The sequence below is a fragment of the Ctenopharyngodon idella genome, chromosome 21, assembly GCF_019924925.1.
Source record: "Ctenopharyngodon idella isolate HZGC_01 chromosome 21, HZGC01, whole genome shotgun sequence".
Taxonomy (NCBI): Eukaryota; Metazoa; Chordata; class Actinopteri; order Cypriniformes; family Xenocyprididae; genus Ctenopharyngodon; species Ctenopharyngodon idella.
The window spans coordinates 25,725,227-25,745,705 of NC_067240.1; the positions used below are offsets into that span (position 1 = coordinate 25,725,227).

Genomic DNA, 20,479 nt, shown 5'->3' on the forward strand with positions numbered 1-20,479 from the left:
GATGGATGTTAGAATGCACAAGGGTTAATGTCAGCCATTTGTTAGATTCTGTCTCTGTAAAATGGCTCCCTACTGGCTGATCTCAGGGATTTCTGCTGTTTTACACACTGCAAGCTGCCCATAAAAAAATATAAAAGATGCAAATAGCATATTATTATTAAAAACAATACCATCAAAATGTGTAGGAATGTGACTAATCTGTTGAGATGTTGTAAACTAATTCAAATTCCAAAGACATTCAACATTGTATAACTTTGCTGGTTTGTTTTTGAGTCTTAGCGTGTACTGCTCTTTTCTTCTACTGTCTTCATATTAAAGGTTAAGGGATATTTGCACCACTACAGAATTTCCAGACTGAAACATTGAACATAATTTTTGAGAGAAGTCTCTTATTCTCACCAAGGCTGCATTTATTTGATCAAAAATACAGTATGATCCTTCCGAAATCATTCTATGCTGATTTGGTGCTCAAGAAACATTTCTGATTATTATTAATGTTGATTTTGCGGCATAATATATTTTTGTGGAAACTGTGATACACTACCATTCAAAAGTTTAAAAATAAAATAATTAATAGTTTTCTTCAGTAAGGATGCATTCAACTGATGAAAAGTGATAGTAAATTAATAGTAAATTAACCATTTTATTAATTCCAACACCATTTATTCCAACACCATTAACTCCAACACCATTTTATTATTATTATTATTATTTTTTTTTTTCTCTGGCAGTAATTTTAGATTGATGCAGCATCATGCAAAAAAAAAAAAAAAAAAAGGGGGTCATGTAACGGGTCGGATTAAGGGATGTAGAATATGGTCATGCAGAATAAGGCATTAATATGTGCTTAATAAGTAATAATAAATAGCCAATATCCTAGTAATATGCATGCTAATAAGCAACTAGTTAATAGTGAGAATTGGACCCTAAACTAAAGTGTTACCAAACTCAATTAGGGTGACAGTAACAAAACTGAACAAAGTAAATTAATTCTAAATACAACAAGACTGTAATTAACAAAACCAAAGTCGAAAATATACTACACAGTGCAGGGTGCAGTAAGTCATTTTATTTTATTTATTTATTTTTTTATTTTTTTTTAAGGTGATTTCTGTTTTGTCTGTGTATGTCTTGCCCTCCAACATACAGCATTTTTTTTTTAAAAAACAACAACTTTAATTAACTTTAACTTAATATGAGTGTAGAGGATTTCATATATTTTTAATACCTTTAGGTTTAAATCTTTATACTGATGAAAAAAAATACTAAAGGTATTACACTCAACATTTGTACTAGTAGAGGTTTCATTTGAAATGCATACTGACATTCATTATAGGTGATGAATAATCAACAGACACATCCACTACTCTCCTTTAACCATCATTATTTGATGAAACCATTAGGTCTCAATTTCCAGCTCTCCTGTTGTGCACAAGATCCCCTGCTCAATAATTCATCAGGACTATGGAAAGCAGCTGGACTGCTCCAGTCTTTCCTCAATACTTATCTTCCACAGTTCTTCCTCCTGTTCTTTACAAGACCATTGGGAATTTCATATGAGAGGGACTATGGAGGAGCTCCATGGGCAACCAGGCACCTTGATTGAGGGCAAGCCCAAAAAGGTGAGGTTCAAGCTGGCCTCGTCATACAGCGGCCGGGTCCTGAAGCATGTGTATGAAGATGGACAAGAGCTGGATAGTCCAGAGGAGCAGTACCCTCACAGCTTCATCCACAACAAGATGGAGATGGGACATCTGTGTGGCTTAGAAGACATGCAGGACCAGAGTTTCTTCCCTCCGACAGGTCTGATTGCCCAGAGGATAAATGTCTATCGAGGAGTGACAGGATGCAATTCCCTGGCATGTGGAGATCTTCCACAAGATAATAAAGTAAGCCCTGCACTAAAAACTACATTTCTTTTTACTTTATTTTAAAATGACATAGTTACACATGGTGCATGTACTTACTATAGTAATAGTAGTAAAAAATGTCAGAAAGATACTGTCCTGATATCATAGTAAAGAAAAAAACAACAACATAAGAATTAAATTCTTGAAAACCTTCAGTGTGTATATATACCTTAAACAGTGTGTTTGTGCATGTGTGTGTGTGTGTGTGTGTGTATATATATATATATACACACACACACACACACATATACAAGTGACATACCATAGGATTTCAATACAATAAACAATGAGATTTTAGTTTTTAGTTTCAATGAAAATTGAATGGAGATTATCGAACTATCATAAGATTTGTGAGTAATTTACAGCACAAGAGAACTCCTTGTTAAGGAAAGTTTCTGTCAAAAAAACAAACAAAAAAAACAACTTAATTGTATTAAAAGGGCAGTTATAAAAAAGCCACTGTTGAGCAGCAAACAGGTATTTGAAGCTACTGGTGTCTCTGGTGTTGTGTGTAAAGTTGCATTTCAGCCTCCTATAACCAAAGCTCACAAAGAGAATCGTTTTCACCTACCAAAACAGCACAATCGCTATCCCTTCCAGTGCACCACGCAAGCTGCCTGACCCCCTGCACCTGCCGGGGTGGAAGAAGGGACAAGGCTTTACGCGGAGAAAGTCGATCACTGCTGCTCCTTATTACCCACATAGTGAGACTCTTTGGATAACACTGGGAAAGCATGCCTATTCCAAACAGAAAGAGACACTACGGAGACCACATTCTGCCCGCAGGGAGGTAATGGACTGGCCGTTAGGGCAGTGCAACATATGGAAGGTCTCTGTGGTACAACCCGAATTCCGGAAAAGTTGGGGCGTTTTTTAAATTTGAATAAAATGAAAACTAAAAGACTTTCAAATCACATGAACCAATATTTTATTCACAATAGAACATAGATAACAAATGTTTAAACAGAGAAATTTTACACTTTTATCCACTAAATGAGCTCATTTCAAATTTGATGCCTGCTACAAGTCTCAAAAAAGTTGGCACGGGTGCAACAAATAGCTGAAAAAGCAAGACATTTTGAAAATGTCAATGACAATTACTATTACAATGACATTACTAAATGGGCCCAGGAATACTTCCAGAAACCACTGTCGGTAAACACAATCCACCATGCCATCTGCAGATGCTAACATATGCTCCCCTCCAGATGACTTCTATTTCAGAGAAGGCCTTGTGTATTTCAGCAGGACAATGCAAAACCAGCTATTACAACAGCATGGCTTTGTCGTAGAAGAGTCCGGGTGCTGAATTGGCCTGCCTGCAGTCCAGATCTTTCACCTACAGTATAAAGAACATTTGGCACATCATTAAACGAAAGACGACCACAAACTCTTCAGCAGCTGGAAAGCTATATCAGGCAAGAATGGGAACAAATTACAACACCAAAACTCCAGAAACTCATAACCTCAATGCCCAGACGTCTTCAAACTGTTTTGAGAAGAAGAGGAGATGCTACACCATGGTAAACATGCCCCCGTCCCAACTATTTTGAGACCTGTAGCAGGCATCAAATTTGAAATGAGCTCATTTTGTGCATAAAATTGTAAAATTTTTCAATTTAAACATTTGTTATGTTATCTATGTTCTATTGTGAATAAAATATTGGCTCATGTGATTTGAAAGTCTATTAGTTTTCATTTTATTCAAATTTAAAAAATGTCCCAACTCTTCCGGAATTCGGGTTGTAGATCCAGCCTACCTAGGGTGTCAGTACTGCGCAGAGACGGCAGAGAAGCTCTGCCAAGGGAAAGACACAATCCAGTGAGCCAACCTCTGCTTGGAGACAGCCTTTTCATTCTGCTGGTCTCCATAGCAGACAAAGAGCTGGTCTGAGGTCCTGAAGCTCTGCGTGCAGGATGGAGGTAGACAGCCTTCGCTCCAGCCCTTCTTGCAGGAATCCAGAGGAGGAGATGGTGGGCGAGTTGTGACATGTGATGGGAGCATAGACCACTCTGATGGTTGATGTATGCAACAGCCGCAGTGTTGTCCATCCGTAACAGCACATGCTTGACCTCTAGCAGCGATCTGAAGCAGCGCAGGGCTAAGCTGTACTGCTAGCAACTCTAGGCAACTGATGTGCTACTGCAGTCGAGGTCCTGATCAGGAGCCCAAGGCAGCATACCCATTGCACATAGCACCCCAGCCAGTGGTGAAGGCATCTGTTGAGACAATAACATGCCTGGACACTTGTTCTAGGAGAACTCCTGCCCATAGAAAAGCATGGTCTGACTAAGGTCTGAGGGTTTGGCGGCAGGCCGGTGTGATTGCCACCTGGTGTGTACCGCATAGCCATGCCCATCTCGGGACTTGGCCATGTAGCCAGTGCTGAAGCAGTTTCATACGAAGCAACCCGAGCGGCGTGATTGCAGCTGTGGCTGCCATATACCCCAGGAGCCTCTGAAATATTTTCAGTTGAACCACTGTCCTGCCCTTGAATGAATTCAGGCAGTTCAGACCTGACTGGGAATGCTGTTTTTCCCAGTTGACCCGAAGCCCCAGATGGCTGAGGTGCCTGAGCACCACGTCCCTGTGTTCACACAGCTGCTCTTGCGAGTGGGACAGGATGAGCCAGTCGTCAAAGTAGTTGAGCATGTGAACACCGTGCTCCCTCAGAGGAACAAGGGCTGCCTCCATGACCTTCATAAAGATGCGAGGGGACAGGGAAAATCTTGAACGCCGAGCGAACTGAATCACATAGTCAAGTCTGATAGTCAGAATGAGCCACTGAGTCGGGCTGGGAAGCGCTACCCAGGCTTCCAGGCGCTGTAAAAGTGGGGTCAGAGGGACTACCGATGTACCCACAGTGGTCCAGGGGCCCAACCTGGAAGGCACAGCGTCACGAAGTGGGGACAGAGTGTGCAGTGCAACACTTACCTGACTCCACGAGTTGGCAGGGGATGCGTGAGAAAGCATTGCATCCTCAAACCGCACACGACTGCCTGCTGGCGATAGAAGAGGGGGATAGGAGTGGCAAGGCACTGCCATCCGCACCCTCTTGGGACCCAGAGATAGAGGAAACCGCTCTTTTACTGATAATTGGGTATAGCTGGCCGTGAAGCCAGTGGTGGAACAGAAATTTGACTCAACAAAAGATTCTCTACCTGGCCTTCCTCCATATCGCAAAAAGCTGCTTCCTCCATTTCTGAGTCGCCCGGTACAGGTACACCACTTTGCCTGATGCTTGGAAGGCCAAGTAGGGGCTGGGACGGACTGCGCCGCCTTCCTGCGACCAGCTCCACGCTGCAGCCTAGGTGGAGGCTGCTGCTGTGGCCATGCAGGAACGGAGGTGGACGTCACCCTCGGTGATGAGCAGACGGAAAATGTTATTTGTCGGTCTCCCTCATATCTGCCAGGTTCAGCCAGAGACGGCGTTCCTGGAACAGAAGTGTGGACGTCTGCCAAAGGGACTGCGCAGTCACTTTCGTCACATGTAGGGTGAGGTCCTTCGCTGTGCGCAGTTCCTGCATCAACCCTGGGTCAGAACTCTCATAGACGATTGCAAAGCAGAATCACTGAAAGACATGGTTCAGAAGCGAAAAGCTTTCTGAAGCGAAGCGATGCGTTTTTGTAATAAAAATATCCATAATTATAACTTTATAAACTGTAATAACTAGCTTCTGTTTACGAGCCATTCACGAGCTGTTCACAAGAGAGTCGAGTTCTAGTGTATGATGTGGGACATAGGCATAGCGTAAGCTTAGGTGAGAGTAGACGCTCCTGGCGGATCAAACAAATAGGGCTGGGCAACAAATTTAAGCTCCTCTGACATTTCTCTTAAAAAATTCTCATTTTAGACTTCTTATTCGTGAACAGTGTTTTGATTTGATCTAACCTCTGCGCTTCCGCATTCATCAATACATCTTGCGTCGGTTTAGAGGTTACTCTTCGACGATCATTACGATCATTACCGGAAGCCAGTTATTATAATTTATATAATTATAATTAATTATAATATATAATATATAATTATAATAATAAGTTAAAAATATGAATATTTTTCTTACAAAAATGCATAGCTTTGCTTCAGAAGGCCTTTATTAACCCTCTGGAGCCGTATGGATTACTTTTATGATGGATGGATGCACTTATTTGAGCTTAAAAAATGGTACCGTTTACTCCCATTATATAGCTTGGAAGAGCCAGGATCATTTTTAATATAACTCTGATTGTGTTTGGCTGAAAGAAGAAAGACATATACATCTAGGATGGTTTGAGGGTGAATAAATGAAGGGATAATTTTTATTTTTGGGTGAACTATCCCTTTAAATGAGCAAGTATGCCACACTTCCTTATGTATCTGCTTCGCGGGGCATGGTTCACAATGCAAATCGCGCTCGCCAATGTCCATTGGCTTGTTCTGTTTACACTCGAAGGTGACTGGGCTCTCAGATGAGATCCCAATTCATCAGTTCAGTTCTGACGTAACGTTGAATGTGACTGACTGATAGGGAACTAATGTTATCATTGCTTTCAAATTAGGCCTTTCTCTTTACAATTCACTGTGATAAGTGTTGCTGATTTGCTGCTTTTAATCATTTTACTGCGTAATTTAACGGTTTCTTTAAAATTGATAAATGCTTTGCTTTCAACATCATTCCAGCCCAATAATATTATCTATTACATTTTCCCCCACTTTATGAGCGCATAAGAATGAAAATTTCCCTGTTCACAGTAATCATCATTTCATTCGGGACATTCTTTAAATCTTGCAACAGTAACTAAGTTGGGCTAAGTTTAGCAAAAAGTCAATTGTTGTAGGCGAAACACAATGTGTTTTTTGTAAGGGTTCCTTATTGTCCTCCTCATTATGTTTAGTTAGTTTGATTTTGGCACACGAATGCAGTAAAACATTTCCTACTAGTCAGTTTTTATGCCACACCGCTACTAATTCATAGTTCCCAGATCTAATAATAGACCCACACTCCAACACAGCTTCTAAACATAGAGATGCAATTACATCCCATTCGCAAGGATATTCTCAGCTTTGAACCATTGTGAACTGTTTTGTTTCTCTGCCTCAAATATGAAAAAGAAAAGAACATCATTCAAATATATCGACTGAACAAACTTAAACAATGTGGATCCTTAAGTAAGATTGAAAGCTAATTTGCTTTTTTGCATAGTTCTATAAAGCTTAAATTTTCATTAAAATGTCACCTGTGACATGTTGTTGAAAGACTAAACTGCTAAAGATCTTCCCTTGCATATCAACGTCAAAAAAAAGAAAGAAAAAAAACTGACAGGATCTTTATCATATTTTTTATCACAAGATCCCTGATCCTCGACATGTAATCTAATCCAATTTATCAATGGCTCACAATTTTAAAAACCAGCCATGGTACAGTGGGTAGTGCACAGGCTCATGACGCATAAAGGGCAGTTGCCTTATGGGGATGCAGGTTTCAGTCTGGCCTGCATCATGTCCTAATCCTTTCCCCCATCGCTTTCCCAGTGGTTTCCTCTTTCTCTTGACTTGACTTTAAAAAGTCCATTAAAGTTAAGTAGATCCAGAGTAAAATATAGCTGCAAGCAGCAATTATTGAGGCCAAGCACAAAAAGTAACAATGAGACATGCAAGCATGGCTGGGAGCTTCAGAAATACTGCAACAATAAGTAATTAAAGATGTTTTAGATTATTTTAGTTAAAATGGCTGAAAAATCACAAATCCAATCACTGTAATATGATTAACTTGCTTATTACTTCAGACCAATATTTGGTGCTGTTACCAAATTGATTATGTGTGGTCAGTGTGAGGAGACCACAAAACAGGAAATTGTATCATTTATTATATAAGAGGTCCCCTGCAGACCCTCATGACTGTCTTTTTGTCAAGTTTATGTTCTTTTATGTGTACTCTTTTTTTTGATATCCTGTTCTATTTCCTTTAGTTCCTGTTTTGCTTCTCTTTTTAGTTTTGGTAATTCCCTTAGTGGTGGGACTGGAACCAATTGATCTTATCTATTTTAGTTCAAATTAACAGCAGTGCAAGATATTACTCTACAGAGTAAGATATTACTTGCCACTGCTATTACCCTAGTCATTGCTTATAGAGCAACATACAATATAGTCTACCTTCGTGTGGCCACCTACAACCATACTACAAGCTCTAATCTTCAGCACAATACAACCACAGAAACACTTTCAAATGTCAAACACCTCATTAAACATTAACAAGTTTTAAAAATAACTCTTAATTTCAACATTTGCTTGCCTTATCCAGTAGGTACTTGAAATCCATTGCCCTATAACAAGTTGTCAAGTTATTAAGACAATTTCATTAAGTTATAATTTTTTTCTAAATCAATCAGTGACAAGAACATTGGGTAACACTTTATTTTACAGTGTGTTTGTTACACATGTTACATGTAGTTACTACAGTAATAACTATAAATTATGCATATTTACATGTAGCTAACCCTACAACAAACCTAATCCAAACCATAACCATATAGTAAGTACATGTAGTTAATTAATATTACTCATTACTTAAATGTATAATTAATTATAATTATAATTATAAAGTGTAACCGAACATTGTTTTTAAAAGTAGATACACAAAATAATATAGTAAGTTGCATTAGTATTAAGCATTACTTACTTTGTAATTACATAGTAATAAACACTATAATTTGAACCATATGAGATTTATGAACTATATCCTATGAAAAAAGTACTGAGGGGTTACTGTCAGAGTATCAGATGTTAATACCATGGTAGTTTGGTACTGAATGATTATTATATTCAAGTACCATGTTATTGAAAGTCATTTCAAAGAATATAATAGTATGGAGCATATTCAAAAAACTATTGTAGTACTATGGTACTTTTTGGAAGCTAGTGATTCTGGGTTTGTTTTTACAGGGACCCGTATTAGATTTTGGAAAGATTATTATCTACACTAGCAACCTGAAGATTATTCGAGCTCCTCACAGAAGGGGAGAGTCTAGAAGGAGTCCTCATCGCAGTCAGGACAGAAAAGAAAGTTCACCAGGACGGGAGTCCCGGAGCAAAGGAAGACATAGAACAACACGTTCCCACGCAGAGGAACCAGACGTAATGACTGAACAAAAGGTATCCACAGTCTGAAGTTCTGTAGACTGTAAATACTCTTGATTCAATGCAATTTACCTCTGTACCATGCCATGGTTGCTTATAATTATGGTTAGAGATTTGGACAAAGCACTAGCCCTAGCTATTAAACTTTGACATGTAACTCGTCCCGATACGGACATGAATGATATCTCAAGTCATTCTGCATATTGAGGAGAGATATTCTATAACTTTAAGTGATTAGATTAAAACAAAAAATCTGTTCATCATTTGTCAGACAATACCATGACTTGGGGACATGCTCTTTTGATTCGGTATGAAAACATTATGATAGCAACATGTTTTTGACTGTCCCATAGACCATTGTATGAAAAACAATAACACTGGTTTTAACACTTTGTTCATTGATCTGTAGTTTGTAACAGTGGCTGTGGTATATTTTTGTAGTTGCTCAAAGTTGCATTGTACTTTTATATCTCATAACATTCACATTCACAAAGCAATGATTAAGACATTTGCAGAATGTTATCTGCTGCTGAAACAATTCGTCATGAATAATGACTCTTTTTCTGAAACACCATTGAAAACAATGAACCATGACATGAATCCTTGTACATTTCACTTTCATAAATCTTTCACTGTACTCAATCTTTCTGTTCTGTCTATCAAAATGTAGTATAATACTAAAACACAAGTTACATCCACAGCATGTAAAATATGTACATCAGGACCAGAAACAAGTGGTAATAAACCTTAGTACTCCACGGGGGTGATAGAGTTACCTTCAAATGTTTCTATTATTCAGTTAGCTATAATAAGACCAAAAGATTCTCTAAAATAATATAATTAAGTGCGAACTGAATGTAATGTTTTCAGATACTTAATTGCATGTTAATTTCAATTAAATGAAAATGTTATAGTTAAAATTGTATTAAATGCAGTGCAGTTGAACTTAAGAGTGCTTTTTTGAGCACTTTTTAGTAAGTACATCTTTAAATGAAGTATTATATTTACTTATAAGGTCTTTGAAATATGGTTAAAGTGTACAATTGAATGTATTGACAATCATTTATGGTAAACTAAAATATACTTTAATGTTATTTCTACTTAAACTTTGTATTTACACATTTGTAATGATTAAGTTGCAATTTATTACATATAAATATTACTTCAAATGTAATATCAAAAAACACACTACAGTTACAATTATAATCAAGTATGTGCTTTAATACTGTCAATGCATCAAAATAAGTGTTATTCTTTATAGCCTGCTAAATATTATTAAAACATAATGATTTAAAATGTACAGTAACTTAGTTTTGTTGTGGCCACAGCATATTAACTCGTGGGAACGCGATATGTCATGGGCCCCAGGGTTATTTTCTTTTGCGTTCTGCAGAAGAAGGTTTTACATACACATGAGAAAATGATCTACAGAATATACAACCCGAATTCCGGAAATGTTGGGACGTTTTTTAAATTTGAATAAAATGACAACTAAAAGACTTTCAAATCACATGAGCCAATATTTTATTCACAATAGAACATAGATAACATAACAAATGTTTAAACTGAGAAATTTTACAATTTTATGCACAAAATGAGCTCATTTCAAATTTGATGCCTGCTACAAAATAGTTGAGACGGGGGCATGTTTACCATGGTGTAGCATCTCCTTTTCAAAACAGTTTGAAGACATCTGGGCATCGAGGTTATGAGTTTCTGGAGTTTTGGTGTTGGAATTTGGTCCCATTCGTGTCTGATATAGGTTTCCTCTTTAGCCCGGAGGACACAGCGTCCGTGATTTCCAACAAGAATGTTAAATTTGGACTGGTCTGACCATAGAACACTTTTCCACTTTGAAACAGTCCATTTTAAATGAGCCTTGGCCCACAGGACACAACGGTGCTTCTGGACCATGTTCACATATGGCTTCCTTTTTGCATGATAGAGCTTTAGTTGGCATCTGCAGATGGCACGGCGGATTGTGTTTACAGACAGTGGTTTCTGGAAGTATTCCTGGGCCCATTTAGAAATGTAATTGACACAATCATGCCAATGAGTGATGCAGTGTCGTCTGAAGGCCCGAAGACCACAGGCATCCAATAAAGGTCTTCAGCCTTGTCCCTTAGGCACAGAGATTTCTCTAGTTTCACTGCATCTTTTGATGATGTTATGCACTGTTGATGATAAGATTTGCAAACGCCTTTGCAATTTGACATTGAGGAACATTGTTTTTAAAGTATTCCACAATCTTTTTATGCACTCTTTCACAGATTGCCCATCTTTACTTCTGAGAGACTCTGCCTCTCTAAGACATCCCTTTTATAGCTAATCGTTACAGACCTGATATCAATTAACTTAATTAGTTGCTAGATGTTGTCCCAGCTGAATCTTTTCAAAATTTCTTGCTTTTTCAGCCATTTGTTGCCCCTGTGCCAACTTTTTTGATACCTGTAGCAGGCATCAAATTTGAAATGAGCTCATTTAGTGGATAAAAGTGTAAAATGTCTCAGTTTAAACATTTGTTATGTTCTACACATCAACATATCAAAATAAGTGTCCTTCTTTATAGCCTGCAAAATATTATTAAAACATACTGATTTAAAATGTACGGTGACTTAGTTTTGTTGTGGCCGTGACATATTAACTCATGGGACCGTGATATGTTGTGGGCTCCAGGGTTATTTTCTTTTGCGTTCTGCAGAAGAAGGTATTACATACACATGAGAAAATGATCTACAGAATATACATATATTTGTGTGAACTATACCTTTAAAACATGAAAGGGCAACAAGCTGCAAGCTTGTAGTATAGTGTGCACTTGGCTTTATCATTTTGCTTGCTTGTGCACCATGCTTGTTTGCAGTTTGTTTACTTGTTTTGTTTGTGCAGCAGGAGGCAGGCTCATGTGAACAGTGTGGAGGTTCAGGATGTGCGCCGTGCTCCCTCTGTCACGGAAGCAAACTGTCTATGCTGGCCAACCGCTTCAATGAGTCAATCAGAGAGCTGCGCTGTCCAGCGTGCAACCCCCACGGCCTAGAGCGGTGCCAGTCCTGCACACACTAACACATCTACTGATGCCAAGCTGTGTCGGATGGAGATCAGACCCTTTGAGGTGTGAACGAAAGTGCATTTTGGATTAGTACGTAAATATAGGGGCTTGAGGGCGGAATGAGCTGCTGGAAAGAACTGCAATGAGAGTTATTACAGATTCACCAGACACCCACTTAGTGGTTGATATGAAATCAGGAAGGAACTGGAATCTCAAAGACAGGAAAGTAACAAGAGAGGAATAAAGGGTGTTCATTACTTTATGACAGATATTGTACATTGCACTATATGTGAGACATGAATTTTTTCTGAATATGGACTAATTAAACTACAACTGTGGCTCAAATACACGTAAAGCACATTTGAAGTGTTGTTTATGGCCTTTGTGACTAATAAATATAACTATTTTTTGACAAAAGGCTGATTCTTTAATAAGTGGACCTTTTCTGTCCCCTAAGTAGATTAAAAAAAAAAAAAAAAAAAAGATCATAAAAAAGAAATTCTAATAAAATAAAAATAGAAATTTTGATGGAAATGAAAGCCATACAGCGGAGTGACATTTTGAAATAGAAATATCATTTTAAAATATCACATCATGATCAAACAGTGTCATTATCAAAAGTTCTCCTTATTGAAGAATCATCCAAAAATACATATATGTTACAAATGTTTTGTAACATATTGTAACAGCAGAAACATAACTGGAAGAGTCATGACCACATGCAGATCAGGATTGTTGGGTTAACGATTTTGCTTTAAAATCTAATTATTGTTCACACTGTAGTTATTATTGTTGTCTTAAAAGCCTAGCTGTTGTATAAAGATCAACATTGAATTTTTTTTGACAGTAAGTAGTGCCTAACTATGCATATCTGTGACTTGTCATGCATTAATACATGAAATATTATTTCAGTAACTCCTAAAGACTAGTTTTACTGTTGTTTGTCAGATCCCCTGGTATGCAAATTAAAATGAACTGAACTTACAAAAATGTACATGACTCAAGGGCCATTATTGTTGCCTTATTGCTATTTAGGAAATCTGAAATAGTTCTTAAAGCTTTGAGTTTTTGTTTTTCAGAGAGTTTTCATACTGCACAGCATAAAGCCCTAATCATTAAAGGTTCTAGTCTTCAATTCTAATAACAACGCAGATATTGGCAGATTTCACATCACTGAATAAAACTATAGGAGCTTGCATGCTTGAATGCTACTTCTACTGTTGCAAAATGGGTGACATGCAAGTTGCTTGTAAATTTTGAGTCTATGGTAAAATTATTTTGCATTTGCTATGTGAATTTGCTATGTTAATGCTCTTTCAATCAAAAAGTCATGACAAAAAATATGTATTTTTCAGATTATGCCTTCATAAAGGGATAGGGGGCAAGGATCCCACTAAGGTTCTCTATGTTATAATAAATTCATTAGTCCCATCCATAATTTTTACCCATGTACTACATGTCCAAGAACTAATGCTACAGTATGTGCCAAAAACTGGTACATCCAAATGAAATGTCTGGCCAACAAATTGTAATATTTTGGGTTGACAAAGGTATTCATAATTGGCCTAAATTATCTGGCTACTGTATTGGGGCAGCAGAGAAGCAAAACTACAGTTCCCTACCTGTCAGTCATTCCGACATTGTGTTGTTGTAAAGCGCATGTCAAGTAGCCTACTTGATTATAGTTTGTTATCTGATATTACATTTACAGTTAATATATTTTACATACATGTACTAAATTGGAACATAATCATTACAATTGTGTAATTACAAATATATTTAAATTCATGACATACACGTTTTAATAGAAATGACATTAAAGGTCACCTATTATGCCTATTTTTACAAGATGTAATTTAAGTCTCAGGTGTCCCCAGAATGTGTCTGTGAAGTTTCAGCTTAAAATACCTCACAGATCATTTATAAATCCATGTTGTAAATACCCATTTCTGACTACAGTCAAGAACAGGGCTGTTTTCGTGCATGTGCCTTTAAATGCAAATGAGCTGCTGTGCCCCCACCCCCTCTCACAGTTCCTGCCTCAATCGGATTCTCTCCCAAATACAAACAAGACATCTGCTTGGATCTGCTCACTCTCACGGATAGCATAGTTTTTCTTTAATCATTAACGTTTATTATTTCCACGCGTTTTAAAACTGTTAATGGATCGTTTTCTGAGTGCACATATCTGAAGCACACACACACAGACAGCTGGCTGTCAGGCGTCAAGTCTCGTGAGTAACTTCTCTTTCACATTTTTTGTTTTGTTTTAAACTCAAATACACACAAGGTTCTGTCAAAAACACACACAGTTCACATAAACACAGTCAGTTATGTCTGTGAATGTAAATAGCAGGCAACGTTACAGAAATCGTATGTGTATATTAGATCTGTGGCGTATTCCCTTCAAAAATAAAACTAATCCACTGCGTTCAGCGGCTCAGATGTCAGTAAATGAAGACTGTTATGTTCACATCCAACAACAAAACATCTCAATTACTTACAGCTGCTCGAGCGCGGAGAAAATGGCGGACAGCGGACAGCTCGCTGAGGGCGGAAACTATGGTAATGCAGGACTGTCAGTCAGTGGTCGTGGGCGGGGCATGAGTAATGTGGCGTCCTCAGAGAATCAAAACGGCTTGTCTAATGAGACTGCTTTGGTTTATTGGCGATTTAAAAAAAAGGAGTGGGTGGATTTTTATCATTGTAGGGTGGTTGTGTTCACACATTGCCAACACACATTTACAGGTGCTGGTCATATAATTAGAATATCATCAAAAAGTTGATTCATTTCACTAATTCCATTCAAAAAGTGAAACTTGTATATTATATTCATTCATTACACACAGACTGATATATTTCAAATGTTTATTTCTTTTAATTTTGATGATTATAACTGCAACTAAGCAAAATCCCAAATTCAGTATCTCAGAAAATTAGAATATTGTGAAAAGGTTCAATATTGAAGACACCTGGTGCCACACTCTAATCAGTTAATTAACTCAAAACACCTGCAAAGGTCTTTAAATGGTCTCTCAGTCTAGTTCTGTAGGCTACACAATCATGGGGAAGACTGCTGACTTGACAGTTGTCCAAAAGACGACCATTGACACCTTGCACAAGGAGGGCAAGACACAAAAGGTCATTGCAAAAGTGGCTGGCTGTTCACAGAGCTCTGTGTCCAAGCACATTAATAGAGAGGCGAAGGGAAGGAAAAGATGTGGTAGAAAAAAGTGTACAAGCAATAGGGATAACCGCACCCTGGAGAGGATTGTGAAACAAAACCCATTCAAAAATGTGGGGGAGATTCACAAAGAGTGGACTGCAGCTGGAGTCAGTGCTTCAAGAACCACTACGCACAGACGTATGCAAGACATGGGTTTCAGCTGTCGCATTCCTTGTGTCAAGCCACTCTTGATCAACAGACAGCGTCAGAAGCGTCTTGCCTGGGCTAAAGACAAAAAGGACTGGACTGCTGCTGAGTGGTCCAAAGTTATGTTCTCTGATGAAAGTAAATTTTGCATTTCCTTTGGAAATCAGGGTCCCAGAGTCTGTAGGAAGAGAGGAGAGGCTCACAATCCACGTTGCTTGAGGTCCAGTGTAAAGATTCCACAGTCAGTGATGGTTTGGGGTGCCATGTCATCTGCTGGTGTTGGTCCACTGTGTTTTCTGAGGTCCAAGGTCAACGCAGCCGTATACCAGGAAGTTTTAGAGCACTTCATGCTTCCTGCTGCTGACCAGCTTTATGGAGATGCAGATTTCATTTTCCAACAGGACTTGGCACCTGCACACAGTGCCAAAGCTACCAGATCCTGGTTTAAGGACCATGGTATCCCTGTTCTTAATTGGCCAGCAAACTCGCCTGACCTTAACCCCATAGAAAATCTATGGGGTATTGTGAAGAGGAAGATGCGATATGCCAGACCCAACAATGCAGAAGAGCTGAAGGCCACTATCAGAGCAAACTGGGCTCTTATAACACCTGAGCAGTGCCACAGACTGATCGACTCCATGCCACGCCGCATTGCTGCAGTAATTCAGGCAAAAGGAGCCCCAACTAAGTATTGAGTGCTGTACATGCGCATACTTTTCATGTTCATACTTTTCAGTTGGCCAAGATTTCTAAAAATCCTTTCTTTGTATTGGTCTTAAGTAATATTCTAATTTTCTGAGATACTGAATTTGGGATTTTCCTTAGTTGTCAGTTATAATCATCAAAATTAAAAGAAATAAACATTTGAAATATATCAGTCTGTGTGTAATGAATGAATATAATATACAAGTTTCACTTTTTGAATGGAATTAGTGAAATAAATCAACTTTTTGATGATATTCTAATTATATGACCAGCACCTGTATATCCAAACACCTTGTAAAAGTGGATTTAGCGTACTAAAAGTGGAATTACATACTCACAAGCATTTATGGTGAACTAAAATGTCACCTATTAAAGGGATAGTTCACCCAAAAATGAAAATTTGATGTTTATCTGCTTACCCCCAGCGCATCCAAGATGTAGGTGACTTTGTTTCTTCAGTAGAACACAAATGATGATTTTTAACTCCAACCGTTGCCGTCTGTCAGCCGTATAATGGGTGTCAATGGGAACTTCTTTTATAAGAGTAAATAAAACTTGCTTAGACAAATCCAAATTAAACCCTGTGGCTCGTGACGACACATTGATGTCCTAAGACACCAGACAACGCTCTGACAACGCTCGCGCTCTGACAACGGAAGTGATGTCTCGCACTCATTGAAGTATAAGCGCGAGATATCACTTCCGTTGTCAGAGCGCGATCAGACCTCACTAAGCGAATGCTGAACGCAGTTGGACACAGTGGTGTTTTAGAGGTAACATCAGTGTGTCGTCACGAGCCACAGGGTTTAATTTGGATTTGTCTAAGCAAGTTTTATTTACTCTTATAAAAGAAGTTCCCATTGACACCCATTATACAACTGACAGACCGCAACGGTTGTTGTTAAAAATCATCATTTGTGTTCTACTGAAGAAACAAAGTCACCTACATCTTTGATGCACTGGGGGTAAGCAGATAAACATCAAATTTTCATTTTTGGGTGAACTATCCCTTTAAGGTGACATTATAGTTCACCATAAATGCTTCTGAGTGCATTCGACAGTACACTGTAATCAGAATAAGACAATAGAAGTAATTATGAAATTACATATAAAGATGTACTTAAAGGTGGACTCAGTAGTATTTCAAATCCACTGTTTGGGAGTTAGTCGGGCCGATACCAACAACAAACGTCTAACCAATCAGCATTAGGGGGCGTATGACGGTCGAGGAGAGAGAATGAGCGAGAGGGAGATTTGAAAAAAGAAAAAGAAAAAAAAAACTGCAGAACGAGAAATGGGACACAATACAAAAGAGCTCAAAAGAATATCACTGCAATGAAAGTTTATGTCTGGGCAAAACGCTTTAGGACCCACATTTATATTAGAAAAGCTTTCCAGCGCTGGAGAAAGCTAAGCGGGAAGGCCTGAAAACAGATGGCTGCTTTGATCCCGCTATTCATGTGAGAACACTGGGTTTGATTGTCTGGAGCTGCTGTGCTGTTTGCGACTAACAACGAACACTTTGTTTACTCTTGTGTACTGTATGTTCATTTTTTGTGCTTCCTTGTTGTTCGTTCATCAACTGCGCTTTATTTTTTGTGAAGCATTTTGTTGCGCGTCAGCTGTGAGTGTGTAACAGCGGCCAGATAGTGAGAGTTGAGCAGTTAAACTACTGCACACTGACGATCGCTAGAGAATAAGGTGTTTAGCGTCATTGGTAGTGCATTCGACTCGCATGCCAACGGCGATCGGGCTGGGGTTCGAGACGACTCGGAGCGGTGTGGTTAGGATTGGAGTGTGAGTTTTGGAGGCGGAGCAATGAAGAGAGGGGTGGGTTTGTTTGGGTTGATTTCAAATATCAACAATGTCCAATAGCATTGTTCAAGATCTGCTTACAGCACCTTTAAATCCTACTAAAGTAGTACTTTCAGTTTGCAATTAAGTATATTATTTTAATTTAATTTTATATTATTTCTGTAAAAACTAATGAATCATTTTAAATATACACCCAAGTGTATTTCTTTTTCCACAAGGATTAGACATTTCAGCTTCCTGTTAGCCTGATCTGGCATCTTCAAATAAACAAATCTCTTGAAATCCCACCTTTCAGTCAATGTGTCAATGAAACGCTAGGTTTGTTCACAATAAGTTCAAAATCATCCCTCCCCTATACACAAAAACAAGAGAAAAAAGAGAGATGAATATAAGCCTGTCAGGTTGCTCTTTGCTTTGAAGAAGTGGATTTTCTCAAACCATCCAAGCCAAACTTTATCTAGTTAGGCAGCAAAGAGTGTGCAAAATGTCAACAGTCTTGAGCGGGGGTGAGCGAGTCTGCAGCTAATGTTTTGACAGGTCTTAGTGATGTCAGAGACTTGTGCTGTGTCGAGGATCAGAGACGCTACTCCACTTTTCGCTTAATTGTTTGTGCTTGACAGGGCAGAGGTGGTCAGATGTGTGTGGTAGTTTTGTTGGTATTTTGTTGGTCAAAAGCCTCCGGTCTAGTTCTCCCTAGATGAGACATCATGTTCATTACAGGAAAGCATTTCAAGAAAATATCGGCGGTTACCTGGTCACAGACTTGGGTAGTTGAACAACAGCTCTCTGTAAAATGGGTAGGTCATAAAATATGACTATTACAGAGAAGCAATAATAACTATTCATTTAACTTACATCAAGTGAAATGGTCCATATCTCACTTTGTAATATTCTAAACAGTCAAACAACTAAATGGAACAAAAGGTCATTAATGTGTTATTTTAGTGCATCACACAAGTCTGTAGTGAGACAAGACTTGGTTTGTTTCACTTCAACAGAACTTTGACTAAACAGCATAAACTCTGGACCACAACTCAGCTTATAATAGTCTGGTTTCGGGAATAAACACTCCATTCATTTTCTCCATTGGGAACTTGATTTTTAATGATAATTTATGAACCTTTAAAGACAGACCTACTGTGAGTTTTTAAAATAATTGTGTTTAACAACTGAATTCATGGTGAGACACTACATTACCCATGATGTTTTACAGAGCACCAGTGAGAGAGACATGGTGAGAAAATTTGTCAAAAGAGCCTGCTAGGGAATGGCATGAAGCGCCACAAATAATGTAATCGAGTCTGTCTTGCAATGCTGTCAAAATACTTAGACGTTTGTATATATATCCATATTTTGCAATAACACTGAAATATATTGTTTCTATAGATATAAATCAACAACTTTAAATAAATAATTTCTCCATTTTTAATTCACTTATGTCATTTGCTCACTAAAGCCGTTAAGTATGCAGTCTTGTACCTTTGTCTTTTTATCTGATTTTCAAATATGTTTTTGCTTCAAATGAAAGTTTATTCACTTCGTAAATGGTTGGCTTGGTTTATGGTTTATAATGCTTTATTAAATATTAATGAGTGGGCATAATGCACTCTATTCTTGTCACAGTTTCACTCTGTTTTGGACTTTGTTTTCCTGTCTGCACCATTTCCCACCACTAGGTCATTGTCATGGTTTTTGATTTAGTCATCACTGTCAGCTATATGTCATCACCTCATTTGCACATGTATTTAAGTTCCCTTGTTTCTGTTCATCATTGTCGAGTATCGTCCGTGTATATGTGTGTGTTAAGCTCTTGTTTGGATTTACCTTTGGATTTATTAAAGATTGCCTTCTCTCTTCATCTTCGTGTTCGTATTTGATCTTCAACACAATGTGAGTGACAGAATACCGGACCTAAAAAGTGATTAGCGGCATGTTCCTTTGTTTTGTTTTTTTGTACGTGTGTTTTTTGGGACTTTTTGTTTTTTCCCCATCACCATGGACTTCCCTGCTGTTCGCCTCATGTGCCTTGAACAGAGAGATAGCTCCCTCGAAAGACATTTGGAGGATTATTTGAACCTGGCCCATCTAACAACCTTCCCGGATGACTGCTTATGCTCGTTCCTGATCGCCGGACTCAACACCACCACAAGAGAGCAGTTATCCGGGAAGGGTTCTCGGGGGAGCTTCATGGAATTCATGGAGTGGGTGCTGGCGTCCTGTGGATCGCTGCTCACCGTCGGACCTGTCGATGATGACGCCAGCCCCACTCATAACCCAGTGCACAGCCTAAACCACCCAGATGACGAGGATCGGCAGCATGAGCCCACGTGAGTGACTCTGCCACGATGTTCGAGCCAGCGTCTTTGGGAGCGACCGAGCTGAACAATGCAACAGAGCCTGAGCAACACGTGTCTGACCAGGTGTGCAAGCAGGCTGCACCATCTATCGCAGAGGGAGTTCTAGTGGATATCGAGGGCATGGAAGTGAGCCCCGCCCACCCTCCCGCCGC

At 38.7% G+C, this 20,479-nt stretch overlaps 1 protein-coding gene and 1 long non-coding RNA gene across 2 annotated transcripts in view; one reads left to right on the top strand and one right to left on the bottom strand.

Annotated features, from left to right (window-relative positions):
* LOC127504128 (uncharacterized) overlaps positions 1–20,479 on the bottom strand; it is a 366,868-nt gene that overhangs the window by 307,669 nt on the left and 38,720 nt on the right. The gene's annotated exons all lie outside the window — the stretch shown is intronic.
* On the top strand, positions 787–13,025 carry LOC127504119 (glutaredoxin domain-containing cysteine-rich protein 2). Its single transcript, XM_051878563.1, has 3 exons — positions 787–1,889; positions 8,834–9,043; positions 11,918–13,025. Exons 1-3 carry the CDS (start codon positions 1,557–1,559, stop codon positions 12,089–12,091), a joined length of 717 nt encoding a protein of 238 aa, XP_051734523.1. The 5' UTR covers positions 787–1,556; the 3' UTR covers positions 12,092–13,025.